The sequence below is a fragment of the Bufo gargarizans genome, chromosome 2, assembly GCF_014858855.1.
Source record: "Bufo gargarizans isolate SCDJY-AF-19 chromosome 2, ASM1485885v1, whole genome shotgun sequence".
NCBI lineage: Eukaryota > Metazoa > Chordata > Amphibia > Anura > Bufonidae > Bufo > Bufo gargarizans.
The window spans coordinates 391,467,014-391,494,299 of NC_058081.1; the positions used below are offsets into that span (position 1 = coordinate 391,467,014).

At 43.9% G+C, this 27,286-nt stretch overlaps 1 protein-coding gene across 2 annotated transcripts in view; it reads right to left on the reverse strand.

Annotated features, from left to right (window-relative positions):
* The window catches only part of CFAP43 (cilia and flagella associated protein 43), a 46,943-nt gene that overhangs the window by 6,037 nt on the left and 13,620 nt on the right, over nucleotides 1-27,286 (reverse strand). For both annotated transcript variants that reach the window (XM_044277765.1, XM_044277766.1), the window contains 10 exons: nucleotides 24,967-25,092; nucleotides 20,762-20,881; nucleotides 8,686-8,793; nucleotides 7,400-7,486; nucleotides 6,739-6,827; nucleotides 4,805-5,012; nucleotides 2,888-3,000; nucleotides 2,506-2,665; nucleotides 1,589-1,753; nucleotides 138-218 (listed from right to left, as the gene is read on the reverse strand). In XM_044277765.1, coding sequence (XP_044133700.1) covers nucleotides 138-218; nucleotides 1,589-1,753; nucleotides 2,506-2,665; nucleotides 2,888-3,000; nucleotides 4,805-5,012; nucleotides 6,739-6,827; nucleotides 7,400-7,486; nucleotides 8,686-8,793; nucleotides 20,762-20,881; nucleotides 24,967-25,092 — 1,257 coding nt within the window. The remainder of the gene's footprint in view (nucleotides 1-137; nucleotides 219-1,588; nucleotides 1,754-2,505; nucleotides 2,666-2,887; nucleotides 3,001-4,804; nucleotides 5,013-6,738; nucleotides 6,828-7,399; nucleotides 7,487-8,685; nucleotides 8,794-20,761; nucleotides 20,882-24,966; nucleotides 25,093-27,286) is intronic.

A 27,286-nucleotide genomic window follows, 5' to 3' on the forward strand; every position in this document is an offset into this window, starting at 1 on the left:
CAGCTCCTTCTGTATCCTATGCTGTCATAAGCATAGAAAACTAGCAAAATATATTAACAATTTAATCACAAAATATGGAATAACTGTGCAGGCAGGCTATCATCAGGAATAGTAACGCTAGTAAAAAATACTCGTACTTTTTCTTGAACGTGAATGGTCTCTTCCAGGATTTGCATCTGATTAGATATGCGCATGTCGTAGTTTGTTTCATTGAGGAACTACACAAAGACAAGGCACAACAGGTTATAACATAATGTATCCCTATAATATGGCCTAATCTTAACAATACTAGAAGGTTGGGATACAAGCAGTTAAATGGGTTAATTAGTCAAGAAACAGAGGTGACTTTGTAATACAACTGCAAGGGATGTCAGCAAGGGATAATTTTTTTATTCTGCTTGTCATAGTAACAATCCTAACGGTACGGCCACACGAAGCGGCGTGATCTGGTCGGATTGCGGCCATGCTGCGGTCAACAACTGCAAGGGCAATTAGCCGCACCTGACTTTCATTTAACCAATTGTATATCTTAGTATTTACTAATCTTATATCATAGTATTGTATAGTCGGTCTTCATTGTTAATGGCTGCGCGGTATTGAAGGTGCTGCGTAGCCATAAACAATGAAGACCTGCTCTTGACCAGATGACGGCCGCTCCGTGTGGCTTTACCCTTAGGATCTGGCATTGCCTCACTGAAAAAAACAATCCTTAGAGGAGGAAAGGTTTGCAACACTAAGGGGGTAATTCATCAAACTGGTGTAAAGTAGAACTGGCTTAGTTACCCATAGCAACCAATCAGGTTCCACCTTTCATTTTCAAAAGCAGCTGTGAAAAATATAAAGTGGAATCTGATTGGTTGCTATGGGCAACTAAGCCAGTTTTATTTTACACCAGTTTGATATATGACCCTATTAGATTTGGATCAGAGCTAACTCAAGGTTTTAAGTCTTGTCCAGAAGTCAAGTTCTTCTGACGCAAATCCGCTGTACGTGGATTCTGCTTCACATTCATTATGAATTTCACTCCTGTTATAGTGAATGTGGTGACAACCTGCAGCATTTCTGTAACAGAAGGAACGTTCGCAGGAGATGTGTAAAATGTAATCCACTGTAATGTGCATATCTGTAGGTAAAACCTACCACGTGTGTATTGACATCTCATTAGGGGATGCATTGCCCCATTTACCTCACATAAGCCATAAGGGGGGCCTTTTGGCATATGCTGGTCCAGTATGCATCTTTCTTTATAGGAAAGAACAGCAGATGCAAAGTGTTTTCCTATACTGTGGCCCACCCCAAAAAGAAGCTGATGGTTTTTTTTTACATTGCAGTCAATAGGTGACATATGCCACTGTGTGACTATACAGTGGCATACCTTGGTGCCTTCTATACACTGACGTATGTCTCCAATGAAAGGCTCTGGGGAGATATGTACTGAACCTTTCTAGTTCTATGTAGCAGTTTTGGATGTGTTCTAGTTTTCCGGATACTTTACTAGAAATATCCCAGAAGTGCATTGTAGACAACGCTAGAGTCATAATTCTATTAGCTAATTACTGAATTAATCAATGTGAGGAAATGATCATACTGCTTGAATTTCTTTTGTCACACGAAGCATTGTAATATCTCTGGACTTCTTCTTCAGGTCTTCCATCTCCATACGTATCTTTTTATGTTCCCACTCTAGCTGGAAGATTCCTTTCCGGAAGTCTTTGCTTTCAACCATGCTTGCTATTTTCTGCTCTCCTAAACCCTGGTCAAATACACAAGCAAGTAGAGCAATAAGCATCACAGCTAAAAGGTACATGTCATGCAACCTTTATTATCTCTATCCTGAAGGGTTATCCAAAAATGATTTTCATGTCAATCAGATATATCAGAAAGCAGTCTGCATGGCTCCAATATTGACAGCTGGTTCAATCAGAAGGATTGGCAAGGAGTGGGAATGGGTGTCTAGAACTTGTTATACCAAGTGTTAAGGCCCATTTACACAGGCCGATTATTTGGAACTTATTAATGGCCCATGTAAAGGTTCCACCGATTACCCAATAAATCGTCCTGTGTAAACAGGGATGTGCTGCCCACAAATAATGATTCTCTATAGAGATGAGCAACTGCAGTACTGATAGCTGTTCCCCACACAGAGTAGATGATTGCTGCATGTAAATGCAGCTCTCACATCCACTGATGAGCAGCCAATTGTGAGAAGCATGTCAGTGGCTTATCTTCAGAGGCAGCTGAAATCCAGTGGATGTGGGGGGAGCATCAGGAGGCCCTCTTACATATTAGAAGGTCAGCCAGCCCTGCAGAAATCAGCGGTTTGGCGAACATCTAATGTGTATGGATGGCTTAACTGTTAAACATTTCCAACAGTGCTTACCCTTGCAAAGTAAAAATGACAGATAAAATACAACCCATCCAAAGCTTTGTCCCCCAACAGTTGAATTTTTTTAGGAATTTCACTTTATCAATAAAGTAAAAATGTCAATCCATTGTGTTATATACCCGTATATTGCTGTTTAGGTCTTCTATGACACTCCTGTGAAGAAGTATGGCATCTGCATAGTTGGGAATTAGGTCAGAGTTCTCCACTTCCACTTGACCTTGTTTTAGTATGAACTGGACAGTCAGATCTAGTTGAAACTTCATTTTCTCATTCCGCAATCTAAAAACAAGAGAGTTGAAAGAGGCCAGTCCATAATTATATAATTATGTAATATCGTTCTAAACACTTGGATGTAAGTGTGGAAAGGTGACAAACTTCTAAATGTAGGCCAGGTTGTAGCAGACACATATACTGTATATCCAGCCTGAGGGTAGTGATTATATTCCAATTCCCACCTATTTTGTCCACCACCAAAGTACCTGTATTCAACCTGCTACTTACATATTGAGTTCTTGCATAATATCCTCAATGTTCTGCCGTGTTTGTTCATCTTCCTCAATTCTTTTATGTAGGAATTCCTGCATCTCAGCTAAAACCAGGGCCTTGCGCTTTACCTACACCAGGAGAGATGAAATGGGCACAATATGATAAAGTTTCAATAACTATATATGGAAAACATGGATGGCATGGATGTGCTATGAAAAATATCAAATTACAGTGTTTTAAACTGTAAAAGTAGATATATTTGGAACATTCACATGAGTATATTGGGGCTCTGTATGTGTTTTGTATGGAAAAGGTCCAACTAAAGTAAAAGGGGTTGTCCTGCCATATATATTGATGACCTAGCATTAAAATAGATCAACAATATGTGATCAGTGTGGGTCCAACAACCCGCATCCCCACTGATCAGCTGTTTAAAGAAGAGGCGGTGCTCCAGGTGAGCACCACTTCCTCTTCTTTACACCGCACTTTGTCTCAGAACTCAGTACTCGCTCCATTCACTTGGAGAGTCTCAAGAGATGGCGCATGGAACGCCGCCTCCTCTTCAAACAGCTGATTGGCTGGAGTGCCTGGTATCAGATATTGATGACCTATTCTGACAAAAGGTCATCAATATATATGGCAGGACAACCCTTTTAATCCATGGGCACAAACAGTAAATGCATATAATAGATAAACCATTTCAGCATGCTTTACTGCAAGCATTCCCATCCTTATTATGAAAAATGTTTCCACTCCAGATACGCCCCTATGACAGGTCTTGAGTTCTGGGGAAACCCCAATTAGGGCTCAGGGAACCTTGATTAGGAAACACTGCTTCACTGATCTTGTATATTGTAAACAGACCAAAGGGGTCATTTATTAATATCCCTGCGCTGGCAGCAGATGCGCCTTATGTAGAGGCGCAGGCCTCTACATAACTTTGGCACATGTTTCTGCCAGCCCCGCGGCATGATTTAAGCTACGTCAGCTCCTTTGCTGGCATAGTTTAAGACCATATTCCACTATATAAAGTGGAGTAGAAAATGGAAAATGACCAGCTGGGCCGCCCTCCTCCCCGCCTACGCCAACCAGCATGCCCTCTTCCCTGCCCACACCACACAACCTTTTCCGCCACCTCGGAAAAGTAGTGTGAGCAGGGAAAATACATAGATTTTGCAGCAAAACTAAGCTTTGTGTCAAAATCTGCACTAAAAATACACCAAAAAGTGGTTTATTTTTGTTCATAAATGAAGTCCATAGAGACCTGAACTTTAGATTTTTTTTTTCCTGGAAATGATACCGAAGCCATATAACAAAAATAGGACCTATTTGGAACCAATATAGAACTCCATATGGAGAGCCATACATTTATATATACAGGTTGTGTGTGACATCTAATACTGAGAATTTTATGTAATTCACAATGTGTATGATAATCCAACACTAAAAAAGACAGAGAAAATACTAGAAAACACATTGTTTGTCATTTCTCTCACGCCAGTTTTCTAGCATAAAAAAGTTGTTTATGACTTTCTTAATGCCACTGCACCTAAATCTAGGTGCAAATGGCACTTCTATGCTGTCGCTGCCACTTTCTCGTAAAGATGGTGGGGAGTGGCGGGGCTAACGGGCCTGGCGAATTCATCTTCTTTTACACCAGTTTTCTGGTGTAAAAGAATAATTAAAATCTACTCCAGCGTTAGTCTTGGCACACAGATTGCAGAGGGATGTGCCTAATGATGTGCCTAATTTATGATAAGGCGTGTGTCATAAATTCAGCGCATCCTCCGGCTGCACATGGGATATCACAGAGCAGTGTTAAATACTGGTCTTTGATAACTTCCCCCATACTATCCATTATTGTAAATGTTTCAAAGAATACTCAGTATTGGCCATTATGCTATATGTGCTTGTTATTGTTCTGTTACATACTTGCTGTTCATATTCCATTTTTGACCTCCTTGCCAGACAGAAACGCTCCCACACTGGAAGATCCAGACCTTCTGGCATATGCTCCGCAGCATCAAATTCATCCATAGCTTTCATTAGCTGAACAATTGAGTCATTATGAGCTTTTGCTGATCCTGGCCGATCACCAAATGGTGCCTCACTTTCTGTCTGAGTCCTCAGTCGCTGAACTCTACAACAAGGAACATAGCCGAATTACAATAGACTCACAAAGTCTTAAGACCCTGTGGTAATGTGTACAGTAACGTGCATGGTAGAGGTGTGGTGGGGCGAGGGGGGGGGGGGGGGGGGATTGATCTGACCTGGTTTTTCATTTACCAGAAATGGTATGGATTCAGCAAGGCATAGTTGCCTGATCTGTTTTTTATTTAAAGTTGTATGGGCTGGATTTCTTTGGACGGCGAGACAGGTTGGTAGTGGGAGTCCTCACCCCTGTCCATTACATGTTCCCTAGCCCCAGTTGAGGCCAGCTGGGTTAATCAAGCTAGGATATATCAACCCTCTGTGTATGAGTCTAGGGGAGAGGAAGTGACCCTACAGAGAGGGTTGTGCGGTCACAGCCAGGTGGGCTGCTAGACCGTATGGCTTAGTGAAGCCAGATCTCTCCCCTGGTCTTATGTTTGGTAAGATGACCTGGTAAGGGTTGGAGCCTGAGACCCTGTGTGTAAACTGTGCTTTCAAGGTGAGTCAGAGAGAAGACCTCTGTATTAGATAGTGTCCAGACGGACAGGTGTTTATTTTTGCGATGTTTATGTTTGTGCGGGTGCTGAAGTGCCACAATAAAGCACCATTTGGACTTGAACCCCGTTGTCAGAGAAGTCTGTGATTGCGACCCCCTGTGAGACAGCGATCCCTTACAACCCTTTCAGTTTTTCCCCATCAATCTGCACTCAATACCCCGTAATCAAAAAGTGAAAATACAATTTTAGAATTGTTTGCAAAATTATAAAAAAGGAAAAGCTAGAATTTTGCATATACATATAAGTATTCAGATCCTTTGCTATGGCAATTGACATTTACCTCTGGAGGCCTAAATGTCTCATGATCTGGAAGGTATTAGAGCTGACAATGCATATCACAGCAAAAAGCAAGTCATGAGGAGGAAAGAACTGCCTGTAGAGCTCATAGATGGGATTGTGTGGAGGCACACATCTAGAGACAGGTACTAAAACAATTCTGCTGTACTGAAAGTTCCCAAGAGCACAGTGGCTTCCATAATTCGGAAGAAGTATAGAACAACCGAACTCTTCCTAGAGCTAGCCGTCTCACCAAGCTAAGTGTTGGGGGAGAAGGGCCTTGGTTAGAGAGGTGACCAAGAACCCAATGGTCACTCTGGCTGAGCTCCAAAGATCATGTGTGCAGATGGGATAAACTTTCAGAATGTCAACCACCACTGCAGCACACCAAGACAACACAGGCTCAGGGACAACTCTGTCAGAGCCCACAAATCGAACATCTCTGGAGAGACCTGAAAATGGCTGCCCACCAACAGTCCCAATCCAACTTGACAGAGCTTGATTTGCAGAGAATAATGACAGGAACTCCCAAAATCCAGGTGTGCAAACCTTCTGATATCATACCCAAGAAGACTGGAGTCTTTAATCGCTGCCAAGTGTGCTTCAACTAAGTCCTGAGTAAAGGATCTGAATACTTATGTCAATGTGATATTTTTTTTTTTTTCCATTTCAATAAATTATCAAATTAGCAAAGATTTCGAACATTTTGTTTTCACTTTTCATTATGGGGTATTGAGTGCAGAGTGATGGAAAAAAAACACTGGCTGCAACACAACAAAATGTGAAAAAAGTGAAAGTGTCTAAAGACTTTTCAAATGTATTGTACACACGTCATCCAATTTACAGTTATCCCAAGAAAAACATTTCCCTCAATAGCCATACCTTGGTCTTTTTCTGTACAGTTTATAAAGCTGATCCACAAGGTGAGCGGAAACATCAGAAAATTCCTTCTTGAAGCCACGATCTAACAACTAAATCCAAAACAGATGCCATAACATTAGTAGAGACCATAAGCCTTTGTGTTGTTATGCTTAAAGGGGTTTTGTGGGAGTTTTACACTGATGGTCTATCCTCTGGATAGTATTGACATCAGCATCTCCATAAAGGTAACGTTATTGGGTCAATCCAGCATGTACAAAATCGCGATGTTTTGGCTATTACACAGATTGTTTTTATGCTTGAAAGAGGCTATGTAGTAGCCGAAATGTGTCATCGTATGCCCTGGATTGACCCAATAAAGTCACCTTTTTGGAGATGCCGATGTCAATGATATTTTTTTTAATATACTGAAAGCCGGATTTGGATTAATCGGCGAGACGATCTGTGGCATTTCAGTAATTGAGGGGTGCTGTGCTGTTTTTAACTTGCATATTATAATATCCTTTATCCAGAATGGGGCTGAGATGTGATACCAAGAACAGCCACTATACAATGTATGGCGTTGTGGTGCCTTCTCAAGCAGCTGATCAGCGGGGGTACTGGGTGTTGGATAGGTCATCAGTGTAAAACTCCAGGAAAACCCCTTTAAATAGACTTATTTTACCTTATCTTCAGCCACTAGGTCATCATAAGACTCCCGAAAAGATTCCACTGCTGCTTTAAAAGTCTTAACTAGGTCAGATGTTTGATTCTGTAACAGAAATATATTTTATTCCAATAATTTCATCCAACCATGTGTACCATGCATTTTTTTCACTCTAAACATAGTTTTTTTTTACTATGCAAATGAAAATATTGCAAAATATTCCAATTTTCACTGGCGACTAGAAAAGTCAATGTTGTCTGATTCTTCCTGCTTTCTGTAGCTTACTTGTCAGTCTTGCAGTGTAGACTGGGACAGAATGAGCAGAGTTCTCATTATTAGAAAACAGTGGGGGTTATCTACCATTTTGATATTGATGGCTTATCCTTAGGATAGGTCGTCAATATCAGATCGGCAGGGGTTTGACCCCCCCAATCAGCTGTTCAAAGAAGCTGCAGTGTTCCGTGATCACTTAGGTGTCTTCCGAGGCCACTGATGTCACTGTACGTCATTCACGTGGCCTAAATGCAACCCAGTCCCAGTCAAGTGAATGAGGCTGAGCTGCAATACCAAGCACAGCTGCTATCCAATGTACGGCGCTGTGGTTGGTAAGCTGTGAAGAAACCACAGTGCTCACCGAAGCTCCGGTCAAACAAGCAGTCTCTTTAATATCAAATTCCTGTAATGCTTCACTTCACATATGGTGGTCCTGTAGGGGAATTGAACACTTCCTGCCAGGTTGCCCCTGCAGAATACAGATGTCCCAGCATTGTAATCAATTTGTTTTAGGGAAACCTAACAGAAAAAAATGTCATGCTAAGTAATGGTGAAGTGATGAACCATCTCTTCCACAGGATAAGTGATAAATGTATGATCGCTGTGGGTTTGACTGCTGGGGTATCAACCAATCATGAGAAAGGAGGTCCTTGATTCACCGGTTGAACAGAACTGTGGTGTGCATTTGTGAGCACCATTACATTCACTTATATGCTCAGCTGTCCCATACAAGTGAATGGAGCAGTGAATGGAGCAGCTGTCCCATACAAGTGAATGGAGCAGTGGTCAAGCATGCGTACCACCACTAGATTCACAAAGGTGACTAAGGGACTTCTTTTTCATGGTCAATGGGGGTCCATGCGGTCATACCCCTGGTGGTCATACATTTATCACTTATTCTGTGGATAGGTGATAAATCTTGTTCTCAGGCCAACCTCTTTAAGAGGTATAGTGAAGGAAATGCAGGACTTCTGGGGTTGAGGATTTTGAAGAGTACATTACTACTAGAGTTCCATCAGTACAAATCCCACCTTCTGTTTCCGATTCTTGTCCATGATATGGTTCAGTTGTGCCGCTCTGATATTCATCTCTTCTTCGATGAGTATTGAGAACATAAGATTGCTTATTTTCAGTTCTTCCTGTCCAATGAAAAGTTAACACATTCAATATAATTAAACCTGCTGATTCAAAACTGAGATTGGAACCAAAAAAAAAAAAAGAACCATTAGGGTATGGCCACACATGGCGTAAACTCTGTGGATTTTCCACAGTGGAATCGTGTTCAGACAACCCACAGCGTTTTACAGTCGCAGCAAAGAGGATGACATTTAAGACTGGACCATTTTCCCCCATTTTAATTTTTGGGGTATTTGCGATTACGAAAGCAATTACTTTTTGTTTACTTATTCAAATAATTGTGTTTTTCACAGATACATGTGGTTTCATTGTGATATTTTTATATCAGTATTTTTTGTGCATATTTTATAGTTTTTCTCAAGAGGGACCAATACCTGGGTACAGGTACATCACCTACAAATTATTCTAAAGCCTAAACGGCTCATAACCTATCTTGACCCAGGTAGTAAATCAATTAAAACGTCACTTTTATTTGTGTAATTAAAATGGCTGTGATCCAACACACAGGTTAAAAACTTTGTTTGCCACTCCTTTGTGTACACACGGATGTCTCCTGAACGGGTGGTGGAGATGTCCACAATCTCCTCTCACTCCTTAACGCCCAGCTTTACATTACCAGTGAGTCCGTTTATTTCACTGACCACCAGCTTAGTAATGCCGCAGAAAAAGGTATGTATTTTGATCTGACACTTTATCAGTAGCTGTCAGACCTGTGACTGAACGTCAATTGACGTGCCGCAATGCACGAGCACAGTCCGTAGGGCAGCCGCAGTGAATAGCGGACCCATTCACTTTAATGGGTCCACAATCCGGCCGTTCCAAGATAGAACATGTCCTATCTTTTTGTGGAACAGAAGTACTTCCGTAGGGTTCCGTTCCGTGCTTCCATTCTGCATCTCCGGATTTGCAGACCCATCGAAGTGAATGGGTCCGCACCCGTGATGCGGAATGCCCACAGAACGTTACCCGTGTATTATGGATCCACAAAATGCGGTCCGCAATACGTTCGTGTGCAAGAGGCCTAAGTCAATAGCTGTCAGACACTGATTCATTCACACACAGTTACACCGCACACATCCCTTATTTAACCCCTACCTAAACTGACTGACTGGCAAAGCTGCATTTGGCTTACTAGCTAGTGCACTGGCTGAAATACAAGTTTGCTAGCTAAACTAGCTGTCTATTTGACAATTGGCTCACTGGCCAGTGCTGTGATTGTGATTACTGATTGCCTAGCTGACATTTTTAGCGTGCTGACTACATTGGAATGAACAAACACACATTTAAAAGCTGCATCTGCCCCCCGACATGTTTCGCCAGTAACCTGGCTTCATCAGGGGTTGGGCAGATGAAGCCAGGTTACTGGCGAGACATCCATGTAAACAAAGTAGTGGCAAACAAAGTTTTTAACCGGTGTGTTGGATCACAGCCATTTTAATTACACAAATAAAAGTGAAGTTTTAATTGATTTACTACTTGGTTCAAGTTAGGTTATGAGCCGCTTAGGCTTTAGAATATTTTGTAGGTATTTTATAATTTGCTTTTCAGTAGGGACTGGTGGCGGTGTACTTTCTTTATTTTAACATTAAAGGGAGTCTGTCACCACATTTGAGCATATTAGACTGATCAAATAGCGTTATATGTGCCACCAAGAACTTAAAAACTGTACCTTTGTTGTATCTAATCTAATTTTCAGCCAAAAATGAACTGTAAATGCGCCCTCTCAAGTGCCCAGGGCGGCGTCTCAATCGTCTGAGCCCCAGGCAGCACCTCCTCAACGGCTCATAACCCCGCCCTCCGCGTGCCTCTGCCCGCCCGTTTACTTTCCTCCTCTCTCCTTTTCCACTGCGCCCGCTACGAATTTGACCGCGCAGCCGCAGTGGAAAAGGAGAGGAGGAGAGTAAACGGGCGGGCAGAGGCACGCAGAGGGCGGGGTTATGAGCCGTTGAGGAGGTGCTGCCTGGGGCTCGGACGATTGAGACGCTGCCCTGGGCACTTGAGAGGGCGCATTTACAGAATCTTAAAAGTTCATTTTTGGCTGAAAGAAAACTCCATTAGATACAACAAAGGTACAGTTTTTAAGTTCTCGGTGGCACATATAACGCTATTTGATCAGTCTAATATGCTCAAATGTAGTGACAGACTCCCTTTAAGGTTTTGTCATTTTTGTTTATTTTTCATTTTATACATTGTGTCCCCCCACAAGGACATAAAAAAATGACACTTAGTTTTCTCCTATACTTGGGGCTGACATATTAACTCTATATACAGGAGACTATACCCTCTGGGGCCTCACTGCACAGCTGTTAAGACCCAGCTGCTCCTGCAATTACCTGGCATAATCTCTGGGATGGGAACAGAAAGGGTCATGCCGCTTCCTGATCTAGATACAGTGTTCATTGAGCACCATGTAAACAGCAATAGGAAAGGCGCATTAATAAACCATCTCTAGGGGGAATCCAGCTGTCACTGACAACCAGCACCTGAAGCTGCACAGTCTCCAGACATTCTGAAACATCTTTGCAGAATTACGTTTAGGCCTGAAGGACGTTTAGGCCTCTTTCACACGAGCGTGACGGATTAGGTCCGGATATGTTCAGGATGCGTCCAGTGAAACTCGCACCATTTTGCAGGCAAGTTCAGTCAGTTTTGATGATAAAAAACTGAAGGTTTACAAACAACTTCTCTTAGCAACCATCAGTGAAAAACGCATCACACCCGCATTTGCTTCTGGATGGAATGCGTTTTTCACTGAAGCCCCATTCACTTCTATTGGGCCAGGGCTACGTGAAAAACGCTGAATATAGAACATGCTGCATTTTTCACGCAACGCAGAACTGATGCGTGCAAAAAAACGCTCATGTACACAGACCCATTGAAATAAATGGGTCAGGATTCAGTGCGGGTGCGTTCACGTCATGCGTTGCACCCACGCGGAAGACTCACTCGTGTGAAAGGGGCCTTAAAGTCTGGCTGTCTGCAAGTGGTTAACTGATCTTATCCACACACTGTAATTAATCCCCATTGAAAATTGACCTGCAGTGCAGATTTTAAATCTGCAGCATGTCCATATCTGCTGCGGATTTCCACTGTGGTTTTCATCCTTTAACCCCTTAGGCCTCATGCACACGACCGTTGTTGTGTTCCAGGTCCGTTGTTCCGTGATTTTCTGCGGACCCATTGACTTTCAATGGGTCCGTTGAAAACTCGGATAATGCACCGTTTGTCATCCGCGTCCGTGATCCGCGTTTCCAGTCCGTCAAAAAAATATGACCTGTCCTATTTTGTTCACAGACAACGGTTTTTTTCCTATCATTTGCCAGGCAAACTTGAGTTAGATTTTTTTTCCCTTTCCTTCATGTCTGGTGATCCTCCAAAAATCAAGGAAGACACACGGAAACAAAAACGGAAACGGATGACGGAATAACAGAACCCCGTTTTGCGGACCGTGAAAAAATACTGTCGTGTGCATGAGGACTTAGGGACACAGCCTTATTTCACCTTAAGGACCAGGCCATTTTTTACAAATCTGACCAGTGTCACTTTAAGTGCTGATAACTTTAAAGCGCTTTTACTTATCCAGGCCATTCTGAGAATGTTTTTTCGTCACATATTGTACTTAATGACACTGCTATAATTGGGTCAAAAAAGTAATTTTTTTGCATAACAAAATACCAAATTTACCAAAAATTGGGAAAAATTAGCAAATTTCAAAGTTTCAGTTTCTCTACTTCTGTAATACATAGTAATACCCCCAAAAATTGTGATTACTTTACATTACATATGTCTACTTCATGTTTGGATCATTTTGGGAATGATATTTTATTTTTTGGGGATGTTACAAGGCTTAGAAGCAAATCTTGAAATTTTTCATAAATTTTCAAAAAAACAATTTTTAGGGACCAGTTCAGGTCTGAAGTCACTTTGCGAGGCTTACATAATAGAAACCACTCAAAAATGACCCCATTCTAGAATCTACACCACTCAAGGTATTCTAAACTGATTTTACAAACTTCGTTAACCCTTTAGGTGTTGCACAAGAGTTATTGGCAAATGGGGATGAAATTTGAGAATTTCATTTTTTTGCCAAATTTTCCATTTTAACCACTTCAACCCCGCTAGCTGAAACCCCCTTAATGACCAGGCCACTTTTTACACTTCTGCACTACACTACTTTCACCGTTTATCGCTCGGTCATGCAACTTACCACCCAAATGAATTTTACCTCCTTTTCTTCTCACTAATAGAGCTTTCATTTGGTGGTATTTCATTGCTGCTGACATTTTTACTTTTTTGCTATTAATCAAAATGTTACGATTTTTTTTGCAAACAAATGACATTTTTCACTTTCAGCTGTAAAATTTTGCAAAAAAAACGACATCCATATATAAATTTTTCGCTAAATTTATTGTTCTACATGTCTTTGATGAAAAAAAAATGTTTGGGCAAAAAAAAAAAATGGTTTGGGTAAAAGTTATAGCGTTTACAAACTATGGTACAAAAATGTGAATTTCCGCTTTTTGAAGCAGCTCTGACTTTCTGAGCACCTGTCATGTTTCCTGAGGTTCTACAATGCCCAAACAGTAGAAAAACCCCACAAATGACCCCATTTCGGAAAGTAGACACCCTAAGGTATTCGCTGATGGGCATAGTGAGTTCATAGAATTTTTTTTTTTTTGTCACAAGTTAGCGGAAAATTATGATTTTTTTTCTTACAAAGTCTCATATTCCACTAACTTGCGACAAAAAATTAAAAATTCTAGGAACTCCCCATGCCCCTCACGGAATACCTTGGGGAATGTGTTTTGGGGTGTCATTTTACATATAACCATGCTGGGTGAGAGAAATATCTTGGCAAAAGACAACTTTTCCAATTTTTTTTATACAAAGTTGGCATTTGACCAAGATATTTATCTCACCCAGCATGGGTATATGTAAAATGTAACATATAAACAAATATGTAACATATAAACTTTAACTTTTTGAACTAAACATTAACCTTTTTGCTTACTGGTGTTTTTTTTTTACCTTTATAGAACAAACCTCTCCTTCCCCATGGGTCAATGTGCAAAGCGCAAATCGCCCAAAGATGTGGCGAAGTGCGTTATGCACTTTGTCCCAGGTGAAAGGAGAGGTTTGCAGCAGCTGTATGTGAATGGGCCCTAATAGCCCTGTGTTCCTGTCCTGGTGAGATGTGATCCCTATACTAAGTGTACCTGTGTGTGGTACTTCCAGAAACACTCCCCTAAGCATAGGGCAGGGTGATCAGGACAGTCAGGACAGAAATAGCGGGTGTCACGCCTTATTCCACTCCTGCTACAGACACGACATCTTTTTCGGGGTGGCGGTCGGTTTGAGGTACCAGGAACGACACTGGGGAAATGGCGCTCGTGTAGACGGCTAACTACACTGGTGGATGGGGCCACAGAACCTCCTGGGTACAGGAGGTTTGCGATGATCTCTTCCTGAAATTTGAGGAAGGATCGAGTTCTCCCAGCCTTACTGTAGAGAACAAAACTATTATACAGAGCCAATTGAATTAAAAGGGACACTGACAGGGCCAATAAGCATATTGAGGTATATATATGGCAGTACAGGTCTTATAATGGGTATTACAATCATCTAAGTATCCCCCCTGTCCACATTATACATACAGTAAACGTAAGTTTTATAACCAGCTCCAACGGTCTTCACCTCTCTTGCGCCCAGCCAGCCTCCCCCAACTGCCGCTTTGAAGCGCCGCCCAGCTCATGAATATTCAGTTTGCTGGGCGGCTTCTGCGGTCCCCGCTCTGAAGCGCTGCGCTGAACAGTGCCCTGCGCATGTGCCGGATCTTGTGAAGTCGGGGACAGTAAGCGCCGCCCAGCGAAGTGAATATTGATGAGCTGGGCGGCGCTTACTGTACCGGACTTCACAAGAACCGGCGCATGCGCCGGGCACTGTTAAGCGCAGCGCTTCAGAGCGGGGACCGCAGAAGCCGCCCAGCAAACTGAATATTCATGAGCTGGGCGGCGCTTCAAAGCGGCAGTTGGGGGAGGCTGGCTGGGCGCAAGAGAGGTGAAACGCCGCCCCTTGGGCAGATTGAAGACCGTTGGAGCTGGTTATAAAACTTACGTTTACTGTATGTATAATGTGGACAGGGGGGATACTTAGATGATTGTAATACCCATTATAAGACCTGTACTGCCATATATATACCTCAATATGCTTATTGGCCCTGTCAGTGTCCCTTTAAATATACAGACACCTTCTTATACCAGCGTCTGGTTCTGCGGGACACTAAATACAGAGCCAACATCTGGTCATTGAAGTCCACCCCTCCCATGTGAAGGTTATAGTCGTGGACTGAGAGGGGCTTTTCAATGACACGGGTTGCTCGCTCAATTTGGATTGTCGTGTCTGCGTGAATGGAGGAGAGCATGTAAACGTCACGCTTGTCTCTCCATTTCACCGCGAGCAGTTCCTCGTTACACAATGCGGCCCTCTGCCCCCTTGCAAGACGGGTGGTAACGAGCCGTTGGGGGAAGCCCGCGCGACTAGTTCACACGGTGCCACAGGCGCCAATCCGTTCTAGAAACAAATGCCTAAAGAGGGCCACACTTGTGTAAAAATTGTCCACATAAAGATGGTACCCCTTGCCGAATAAGGGTGATACCAAGTCCCAGACTGTCTTCCCACTGCTCCCCAGGTAGTCAGGGCAACCGACCGGCTCCAGGGTCTGATCTTTTCCCTCATAGATCCGAAATTTGTGGGTATAGCCTGTGGCCCTTTCACAGAGCTTATACAATTTGACCCCATACCGGGCGCGCTTGCTTGGGATGTATTGTTTGAAGCCAAGGCGCCCGGTAAAATGTATAAGGGACTCGTCTACGCAGATGTTTTGCTCAGGGGTATACAAATCTGAAAATTTCAGGTTGAAATGGTCTATGAGGGGCCGAATTTTGTGGAGCCGGTCAAAAGCTGGGTGGCCTCTGGGACGGGAGGTGGTGGTGTTGTTGCTAAAGTGCAGGAAACGCAGGATGGTCTCAAATCGTGTCCTGGACATAGCAGCAGAGAACATGGCAGTGGCGTACCAAGGGGGGGGGGGGGGGCGGCCCGCCCCGGGTGCCACTCACAAGGGGGGGTGCCATGACGGAGTCACCCCTCCATCCACTGCTGCATGGTGGCTGTAGCGCCCTGCGACGGGGAGGAGCACTGCGGGATGTGGCGGTCACTCAGGCGGACGCTCTCCCGTCTGTTCTCCGGCTTCTGTGAGTCTTGTCCGCGCTGCGTGCTGGCTTTCTTAATATAGCCAGCCAATAGCAGAGGCGGAATGCTCCGGGAAGCTGCGCTGATTGGTGGAGGTAGGAGAAGGGGCGGGGCCGCCTCCGGCAGCCGCTGACAGGGTGTTACAGGCTGGAGCTTGGGAATGGAGGGGGAGGAGGTGGCGGGGGGCGGGGCCGAGAAGGGGATCGACCATTCACTACAGGAGAAGGGGGTCATTAACTACAAGAGTAGGTGGATAGTGACTACAGAAAGAGGGATCATTCACTACAGGAGGAGGGGGTCATTTACTACAGGAGGAGGGGGGTCATTCACTACAGGAGGAGGGGGTCATTTACTACAGGAGGAGGGGGTCATCACTACAGGAGGAGGGGGTCATCACTACAGGAGGAGGGGGTCATTCACTACAGGAGGAGGGGGTCATTTACGGAAGGATCCATTACCAGCGGTCGGATGGAGCCTGAGGCATCATCAAAATGTGAGTAAATAATTGTGTAATTAAGGGGTGTGTGTGTGCGTAATTAAGTGGGGGTTTGTAATTAAGGGGGGGGGGTGTAATTAAGGGATGTGTGTGTGTAATTAAGGGAGGGGTAAGGTGGGGAGGGAGGGGGTGTAATTAAGGGGGGGAGTGTGTAATTAAGGGGGGGTGTAATTAAGGGAGGAGGTGTAATTAAGGGGAGAAGAGAGGGGGTGTAATTAAGGGTGTGTGCGTGTAATTAAGGTGGGTGTAATTAAGGTGGGGAGGGAGGGGGTGTAATTAAGGGGGGGTGTTATTAAGGGAGGGGGTGTAATTAAGGTGGGGAGGGAGGGGGTGTAATTTGTAATAAATATTATTGAAAACTTTCTTGGGCGGGGGGGTGCCAAACAAAGGGTTCGCCCCGGGTGCCAAATGCTCTAGATACACCCCTGGAACATGGGCATGTGATGAATTGGGTTCGTGGACCAATATGACCGCAATTCATGCTTTTTAGTTAGACCCATGTTGAGGAGAAGGCCCAGAAAAGTTTTAATTTTGGAAACTTGGACTGGTTTCCATCGGAAAGACTGGGCATAATAGCTTCCCGGGTTGGCGGATATAAATTGTGTGGCATACCGATTTGTTTCGGCCGCGACTAAGTCCAAGAGCTCCGCAGTCAAGAACAGCTCAAAAAATCCCAGGGCCGAACCGATCTGAGCTGTCTCAACCCGAACTCCAGACTGGGCGGTGAAAGGGGGAACTACAGGTGCGGCTGAAGTTGGGGACTGCCAATCAGGGTTTGCCAGCACCTCAGGGATTCTAGGGGCTCTACGGGCACGTCTTTGTGGTGGCTGCGACGGGGTCACTACTGCTCGTGCCACCGTACCAGCTTCAACTGCCCTTCTGGTGCTCGCCACTTCACCAGGTTGTACGGCAGTGCTGGTACTAGGTCCAGGAAGGGCTCCGCTGCTGGTGTATGCCTCACCACGTAATCCGATAGCACCAGCCCCACTCTGCTGCTCTTGAAACGGATCCTGCACGCCTGGTGCTATCAGGGACCTCAGCCTCCTGGTCCGAACTTTGGGTCAGAGAGCCACTGCTTTCTACAGGTTCGTATTCTGACCCACTAGATTCATCAGATGAGGGCTCCCATTCCTCATCCGACTGGGTCAAAAGCCTGTAGGCCTCTTCAGAAGAATACCCCCTGTTTGACATTTGGGCAACTAAATTTAGGGGTATTCCCTGAGACTACCCAAGAAAAAAAGCAAGCCTGTCTTACAAAGGGGAGGCTAACGAAGTACCGGAGGCTGCTGCGGTTGATAAAAAATATCAAAACTGATTTTTTTATCGCCGCAGCGCGTGTAAAGTGAATGTGCAGTGATCAAAAAATAATAATTTTTTTGTCACTGCGTTGGGGCGGGCGTGGGTGAACGCACGTGTGGGCGACCGATCAGGCCTGATCGGGCAATCACTGTGTTTTGGGTGGAGGGCGAACTAAAGTGACACTAATACTATTATAGATCTGACCGTGATCAGTTTTGATCACTTCCAGATACTATAAAAGTACAAATGCTGATTAGCGATACGCTAATCAGCGAATAAGGGACTGTGGTGCGGTGGGCTGGGCGCTAACCGATCGCTAACTACCTAACCAAGGGATACTAAAACCTTGTAAATTTAAATTTTATTAATTTTTTGAATAATAAAAGAGAAAATAATTTTTTTTTTACAACATTGTAAAACAGGAAAACAAAGGAAAAGCAGGTCCACAGGTAAATATAGATATATAGAAAATCTCGTTCTGTTAGGATGATACCCTTAAAGAGGGCGAAGTCTTATATGAGGGATATCCCAATAAGGCACTTAAACCTATCAGTCAATACCAGTGAAAAAAAAAGGTGACAGTTTGCACTGATCACTTTTTTCCTTTTCACTAGTGATTGACAGGGGCAAGAAGGGGTGATCAAGGGGTTAATTGGGGTGCTGGGAGGTGATCTGGGGGCTAAGTGTGGTGTTGGTGGGTACTCACAGTGATGTGTGCTCCTCTGCTCCTCTGCTGGAACCAACCGACCAAAAGAAGGAGCAGAGGAGCACAGCAGCCATATAACCACATAATATTTACTGGCTGCTGATTCGTTTTTTTGAAAACCAACAACCTGCCAGCCACGATCATTGGCTGGCAGGTTGATGACGAACTTGTCTTTTGAATTTTGCCGGCCCGCGATGCGCATGCGCGGGCCGGCTTTCCCCGAAATCTCGCGTGAGGACGCACCGGCGCGTCCACCCAGAGGAACAGGACCGCCGCAAAGACACAATCCTGCATACGGCGGTCCTGAGCAGGTTAACCCATTTTTTCCACTAACAGAGCAAGGGTTAACAGCCAAACAAGACTGTATCTTTATTGCCCTGACTCTGCCGTTTACAGAAACACCCCATATGTGGTTGTACACTACTGTACGGCCACACGGCGGGGCGTAGAGGGAACGGTGCGCCGTTTGATTTTTGGAAGGCAGATTTTTATGGACCGGTTTATTTACACCGTGTCCTGTTTCAACCCCCCGATGCACCCCTGGAGTAGAAACTCCCTAAAAGTGACCCCATTTTGAAAACTACGGGATAAGGTGGCGTTTTTTTTGGGACTATTTGTAGGGTACATATGATTTTTGGTTGCTCTATATTACATTTTTGTGAGGCAAGGTTACCAAAAATTGAAATTCTGAAATTTCATCTCCATTTGCCATTAACTGTTGCGGAACACCTAAAGGATTAATACAGTTTGTAAAATCAGTTTTGAATACCTTGAGGAGTGTAGTTTCTTAGATGGGGTCACTTTTAGGGAGTTTTTACTCTAGGGGGGCATCAGGGGGGGCTTCAAAAGGGACACGGTGTCAATAAAAAAAGGCCATCAAATCGGCCTTCCAGAAACCATGTCGGTCCTTTCCTTTTGCAGCCTCCCTTTTACTGATACAGCAGATTACGACCACAAATGTGGTGTTTCTGTAAACTGCAGTATCAGGCTAATACATTTTGTCATATTCAGATGATGAGGAGGACGTGGATGACAACAGGAAAGTGGGGTCATCCTCGTCCTCGGAGGCAAGCTGGGCGTATGCCTCCTCGACCGAGAACGTCCGGCGGTCCATAGGGGAGTGTGTGTCTGCGTGTGTATGTGCGTGTGTGTAAATCTTTATTTGGTGTGTGTGGGGGCACGGGTGTTCGCGAACTCACCCTAAAACTAACAGAAAAAAATAAAAAAAGAACTAAATAAAAGGCCCAAAAATGTAGAATTTTTTTTTTCTAAACTGCTGCTCAACCATCCGAAGTTGATCAGCGGTGGGGTGTGCGATGCGCTAACAGTGGCCGGACGCTAAGAGTGCCGGTCACAGTCAGCGTACACAATATTTTTTTTTAATAAAAAATCCTGCACCCCAAAAAAGTTGGGGGGCGGGGGCAAGCGGCAGCACCCCTGGGGGGTCTAGGGTCACACAGCTGTGCTGTGGACCCCAAACACCCTAACCCTGCCTAGCCCAACCTTTCCCTATACTTTCCCTAAGTACCTGCTGTTCAGATAGGGGGTGCTGGGGCACAAATCGGGTCCTGGGAAGCACAGATGGGGTGATGCTGGCACAAATCCATGAGGTGCAGGCAGCGCTCCTCTCTCCTCCGGGACACAAAATGAGGAGGAGGGGAGCGCTGGCAACATTTGAATCTGCAGCCGGCCCACCCACCAACCAATCAGAGGTGATTCTGAGAGGTGATGTCACCATGACCTCTCAGGATCGCAGGATGGTGATTGGTGGGGTAAAATCACACCACCATCACCATCCTGTTCCGGGCTATCGGGTCTTCAGAGACCCGAATAACCCGGAAACGCAGAAAACCGCAGGTCTGAATTGACCTGCGGTTTGCTGCGATTGACGACATGGGGGGGTCACAGGACCCTTAGCATTTAGCCGAGGTGCCTGCTCAATGATTTGAGCAGGCACCGGGTTCCAATCACCACCCGCCGGGCAGTGGTGATCGGAACCATACATGACTTACCGGTATGTCATGTGTCCTTAAGTACCAGGACAACATGACGTACCAGTACGTCATGTGTCCTGAAGAGGTTAAAATGCATAGGGTGGAATCTGGGGCATATCTGTGGAAATTCTACCCTACTCACTTTTGTATTGTATGGATTATATGAAGGACTGCATAAATTACATGTCCCTCCTTGGAGCAAAATAAAATGCTAAAATGCACATTACCTGATAGATGACCATTTCACATTTCACTTTTTTTTCAAATAATCTAGTCAAGATCTCATCAAAAGCTTGCGTGGTTTCCATGATAGATGCCTGAATCTTCTTCATTTCCGCCTCTAGTATCTAAAGATATATGAGCAGATATTAATTGCCAAGCAATCACATGCTCATAAATAAACCTAAGGGCTGTTTCACACGAGTGGATGCCGTGCGTGACATCCGCTGCGTGAATGACAGCCAAGACCCGATGCAGACAGCAGAAGCACGGAGCATTAACATGATTGATAACGCCCCGTGCCTCTCTGTCATCTCTTTACTATGAAATCACAGTGACAACTTTATCTCACTGTGATTTCGTAATAAATAGATCACAGAGAGGCACGGAGCATTATTAATCATGTTACTGCTCCGTGCTTCTGCAGTCCGCATCGGGTCTTGGCTGTCATTCACGCAGCGGATGTCACACACGGCATCCGCTCGTGTGAAACAACCCTAAGGGTACGGCCACACGGTCAGGTTTCCTGATTCGGTTTTGGAAGCCAAAATCAGAAGTGGATCATAAGAGGAACGAACTATAAAGCATAGATATTACTTTCCCCCTTTTTGAATTCACTCTTAAATTTGGCTTCCAAAACTGCATTATGAAACCTGACCGTGTGACTGTAAACTAACCAATACTAAAGTTATATTTTCCATCAAGTGCTTTCCTTACGGCCCCTAAACACACGAGTTTGGTCTGGTGGTTTTCGCTCACTGAAAAAGCACCACAGATACTGCTTACATTTTTTTGCTATACCACATGCAGTTTATATGGTGGTTTTTCAGTAGCGTTATTTTTGGCATAACTAATATTTGAATGCCATTTATTTTCTGCTACTTTTTTTGGGAAAAACATCAGAAGCGTCAATATGCAAGAGAGACAAAAATGCCACCAATTACAAAAAACACAACTACAGTAGGCAAAAATGCTTTTGTGTGACTTTCAGTTAGCATCTGGAGCTGCTGTTTTTACTGTGAAAAATGCACATGCAAAAAATAAAAAATAAATGCCACAAACAAAAAATGGAAAAGTAACACGAACGTATTTTGTTTCCGTGTCCGTTCCATTTTTTGTTTTTTTTTTGCAGATAGGATGCGGACCCATTCATTTCAATGGGTCAGAAAAAAATGCGGACGGCACACCATGTGCTGTCCACATCAGTATGTCCATTCCGTAGAACATACCGATATTCTAACATACTGACATATCCTATTCTTGTCCGTTTTAGGCATTGTTACAATGGATCCGCAAAAAAACCCGGATGGCAAACGGATGTCATCAGTTTTTTTTTGTGGATCTGCAATTTGCAGACTGCAAAACACATATGGTTGTGTGCATGTAGACCAATTCCATAGAACTTTATATTATAATGCCGTGCGGACCCTGTAAAACGAGCAGTGTCCATAACGTTTTCCACACTGGAATATGCTTGTCTGAAAGACGCCTAAAGGCCCCTTTAGGCTACCTTCACACTTGCGCTTGATCTGATCCGTTCTGAACGGATCCGATCATATTAATGCAGACGGAGGCTCCGTTCAGTACGGATCCGTCTGCATTAATAACTTAGAAAAATTTCTAAGTTCGCAAGTAGCCTGAGCGGATCCGTTCAGACTTTCAATGTAAAGTCAATGGGGGACGGATCCGCTTGAAGATTGAGCCATATGGGCTCATCTTCAAGCGGATCCGTTCCCATTGACTTACATTGTACGGCTGAACGCCGCCAGACTGATGCAGTCTGAGCGGATCCGCTCCATTCAGACTGCATCAGGGCTGGACGGAGGCGTCTGGGTCCGCTCGTGAGCTCCTTCAAACGGAGCTCACGAACGGACCCATGAACGCTAGTGTGAAAGTAGCCTTACACTGCTCAAACATCGGGCAGATGATCGATGCAAGGAGTTCATATGATATTAGCGATAATCTGCCAGTATAAAGGTGCTGCCGATTACACGATAAGGGTCCATTCACACATCCGTGTGAGTTTTGCAGATCCACGGATCCGCAAATCACGGACAGCGGATATGTGTGTTCCGCATTTTGCGGACCGCACATTGCCGGCACTAAGAGAACATGCCTATTCTTGTCCGCTATTGCCGACAACAATAGGACATGTTCTATTTTTTCCGGGATAAGAATTGCGGACCCGGAAACCAGGTGCGGGTCAAAATCAAAGAACCAATGTAATCTTTCCCTTATACCTTGTCTCTGTGTAGGATCCACTTCTGGCTTTGGTTCACAATCACTGATGGAAATCACTGACCAAACACTGACAACTGAAAGCAGCCTTAAGAGCCCTTTACAGGGGCTGACAATTGTACATGTCTTCGCTAACCAGCGTTACTAGTAACGCTCGCTAGCAGTGATCCGGCGGTGTAAATGCACCATTCATCTGGTAAATGCTTGTACATCGGGGTAATTGTATCTTTTGTGCAGCACTTAAGATTGTTTCCCAGTGGCAGATCATGATGTGTAAACACCATCTGCTGCCGGGAAACGGAGAGTATGGGGAGGAGCGATGGCATTAGTGATCACTGCTCCCCATACTCTGGAGGAGCTGGAGGAGATCTTCTAGATCATCCTGTGTAAAGGGCCAAAATCTGAAAAATCAACAGACAATCCTGGCACACCAGCCTGACCAAAGGGCTGGTGAGCGGCGATGAAAGAAATCCCATTCTCAGGAGCACTTCACCACATACAAACAATCCCTCCTCATTTTCAAGTCTTCACTCGCTGCTGCAAAACAGGCCTACTTCTCATCTCTCATATCTTCCCTGTCTCACAACCCTAAAAAACGTTTTAACACTTTTAACTCTCTTCTCCACCCCCCAGTGCTTCCACCCTCACCTCTCATATCAGTTGAGGACTTTGCCACATACTTTAAACAAAAGATTGACAACATCAGAGAAAGCTTCAGCGAAAAAGCCCCCACAGACCCTCTACACAACTGCTCAGTCCTCTCCCCCCCCCCCCCCCAAAACTTGCTTCTCCACTATTACAGAGGAAAAGCTTTCACGCTACTCTCCAGATCACATCTCACCACCTTACACAATCCCATCCCACCTCACCCCCAACTTCACCACAGTGTTTATCCCAGCCCTAACTTATCTCTTCAACCTATCTTCACCTCTTGTTTTAAATAGACTACCATTACACCCGTCCTAAAAAAGCCTTCCATTGACCAGTCTTCTTTGTGTAGTTATCGCCGCATATCACTTCTTCCATATGCCTCAAACCTACACAAACAACATGTCCACTTTGAACTGTTCTCTCACCTGTCTTTCTGCCCCATCTTTGACCGGCTACAATCTGGTTTCCGACCCCACCACTCGACCGAGACTGCCCTCACCAAAGTTACCAATGACCTACTAACAGCCAAAACCAAAAAGCATTACTCTGTCCTCCTTGTCCTTGACCTGTCCTCTGCCTTTGTCATTGTCGCCCACTCCCTTCTGTTAGAAACTCTCTCATCTCTTGGCATCACTGACGTGGCCCTCTCCTGGATCACATCATACCTCACAGAGCAGACATTTAGTGCAATTGTCTGTATTTTGAATGTATACCCCTTTTTTATTGCAATTATCTGTATTATGTATGTAAACCCCTTTTCATATGTACAGCGCCATGGAATGAATGGCGCCTTAATAATAATAATTAGTTCAAGATGCCTTTTATACACAGCAGTTTATTTTTTGTGTTCTTTGTTGCATTTAGGTATGGTGAAAAATATCAGAAAAAACGCCTGTATCATATGTGCCCACATTGCTAAGAAAAATGATGTTTTCATATATGCAAATGAGCCTCTTTGAGTAATGGGGGTGTTGCTGTTACACCTAGAGGCTCTGCTCTCTCTGCAACTGGTGCACCCTCTCCACTTTGATTGCCTTTAGAAGTCAGGTGTAATGACATTTTCATTGTCTAGCCCTGTCAATCAAAGTGCAGAGGTCACGGCAGTTGCAGAGAGAGCAGAGCCTCTAGGTGTAACAGCAATGCCCTTGTTGCTCCTAGAGGCCTTCAGCTGCCAAGAGCGCATTCAACAGGTCATCCAGTGGCATAGGTACAAATCTGCTGACAGATGCCCTTTAAATGACATTTCCAGGGTTAGTGATGCAGAGTATTCACTGTATGTCACAGCTTTGCCGCCATGACCAAACTAAAAGTTCTTTTCTCTTACCTTCCTGTACTTTTCCTTCTCGTCATTGAGCTCCTTACATTTTTTATCATAGTCCTTGAACTGCTTTTTTTCATCTTCAGTCCATTCCGTCTCGGCTTTGGACAAGAAACCTGGTTGTGCCACTTCCTGAAAGACAGTGGAGAAGATTGTATTGTTATCGGTTGCTATAATCTTCACAGTTTCATAATCTCCCCTATTTTGTGCAAGAAAATTAGATTTTATCATATTTTTTATGACTATTATTGCACTGCTGCTGGATTGCAGGGTGGACATAACCAGTGTATAATGTGATGGAAAAATGAATCAATCCAGCGAAGGAAGCAATATGGACAATCACAATTAGTAAGTGCCTTGTGTTGACCTTCTGTACATGATAAATGCCACTTTCTGAAGTGACACAACCCTTTAATCTCTATCCACAGGATAGTGGATAAGTGTCTGACCCTTGGAGACGCCACCAAACAAGAGCAGGGACCCATGTTTACTGTTTCAGTTGAGCGCTGGACAGGCATACACCCTGTTGCGCCATTCAACTATATGGGGCTGCCGGAGATAATTGAGTGTAGTCACAGAAGGGCAGACTGAAGGGTTACATGGTACCCATAGCTTGGTATTACTGAGTAAGAGAGGATCAGTGCAGCCTGTCCACCTCTGGCTATTCCAATCTCAGCTATAACTGGTTGGGTTGTGAATATCCTTTTAAATATATTGTATAAAGGGACTATAAATTACCGTATGCTAATGTCTTCTGTTGTGAGCAAAATCAGCTCTACCGGTGTGATGATGGGTTCAAATTTACCTCTTCAGGACCCTGCCATTTTTCACCTTAAAGTGAACCTGTCATCCACTTTATGCTGACCTACCTTAGAGCAGCATAAAATGGTGACAGAAATGCTGATTTCAGCGGTGTGCCACTCATGAGTTAAAAGTAAGTGGTTGCTGAGAACCAGGATCATAATCCTTGCAGCCCAGGCCTTGAGAAGAGTCAAATCTACCTGAGAAGAGTCCTGGTTATTCATAAATTCCTGCTCACCCGTCCATCTGCTGATGATTGGCAGTTCTCTCCTAGAGAGATAGGGAGAAGACTAGGTAGAAGCCTGTCAATCATCAGCAGGTGGGCAGGACAGCAGGAATTCATGAATAACCATGACTCTTCTCAGGTGGCCGGGACTCTTCTCCAGGCCCAGTCTGCAATGATTGTGATGTTGGTTCTCGGCAACCACTTACTTTTAACTTATAAATGACAGACCGCTGAACTCATCATTTCCGTCACTAATTTATACTGCCGTCAGTGAGGTCAATATAAAATTGATGACAGGTTCCCTTTAAGGACCAGGCCATTTTTGGCAAATCTGACATGTGTCATTTTATGTGGTGTTAACATTAAAACACTTTTACTTATCCAGGCCATTCTGAAATGTTTTCTCGTCACATATTGTACTTGATGACAGTGGTAAATTTCAGTTAAAATATTTTTTTATTTTTATTTATAAAAAAATACCAAATTTACCAAAAATTTGGAAAAATTCGCAACTTTCAGAATTTCTATTTTTCTGCTTTTAAAACAAATACCTCCTAAAATATTATTATTTTTATACAGTGTTCACCTGAGGGGTTAGGTCATGTGATATTTTCATAGACCTGGTTGTTACAGACACAGCGATACCTAATATGTCTAATCATGTTTTAGTATCTCCATATTCTGAGAGCCATAGTTTTTATTTACTTTTTGTCCAATTATTTTATGTAGGGGCAAATTTTTTGCGGGATGAGGTGGCGGTTTGATTGGGGGCATACACATTTTTGATCGCTTGGTGTTGCCCTTTTTGTGATGTACGGTGACAAAAAAAATGATTGTTTTAGCACAGTTTTTTTTTTAATTATTTATATGGCATTCAGGTTAGGGGGTGGATCATGTAATATTTTTGTAGAGCCAGTCGTTACGGATGCGGCAATACCAAGTATATCTGGTTTTATTTTTTTTCTCCATTTTTTTTTTTTACAATTTTATGTCTTTTAGGCTACTTTCAATATGTAATAATTATAGTGGATGGCACTCCTGTTGATGACAGTCGGTGCTCAGTGGAGGGGTTTATCAGAGTAAATTCATATAAACCACGGCACTCGAAGTTTTGCAATGTAAGATTCTTTTTTATTTATTTACTGTCCATCCCAAGTGGATCTTTTTATAAGTACACTGGCCAACGTTTCGGTCTGTTTAGGACCTTGATCACGGCCTTAGTGTGGGAGATCAGAGGAATCAGGTCCTCCCTGATTCCTCTGATCTCCCACACTAAGGCCGTGATCAAGGTCCTAAACA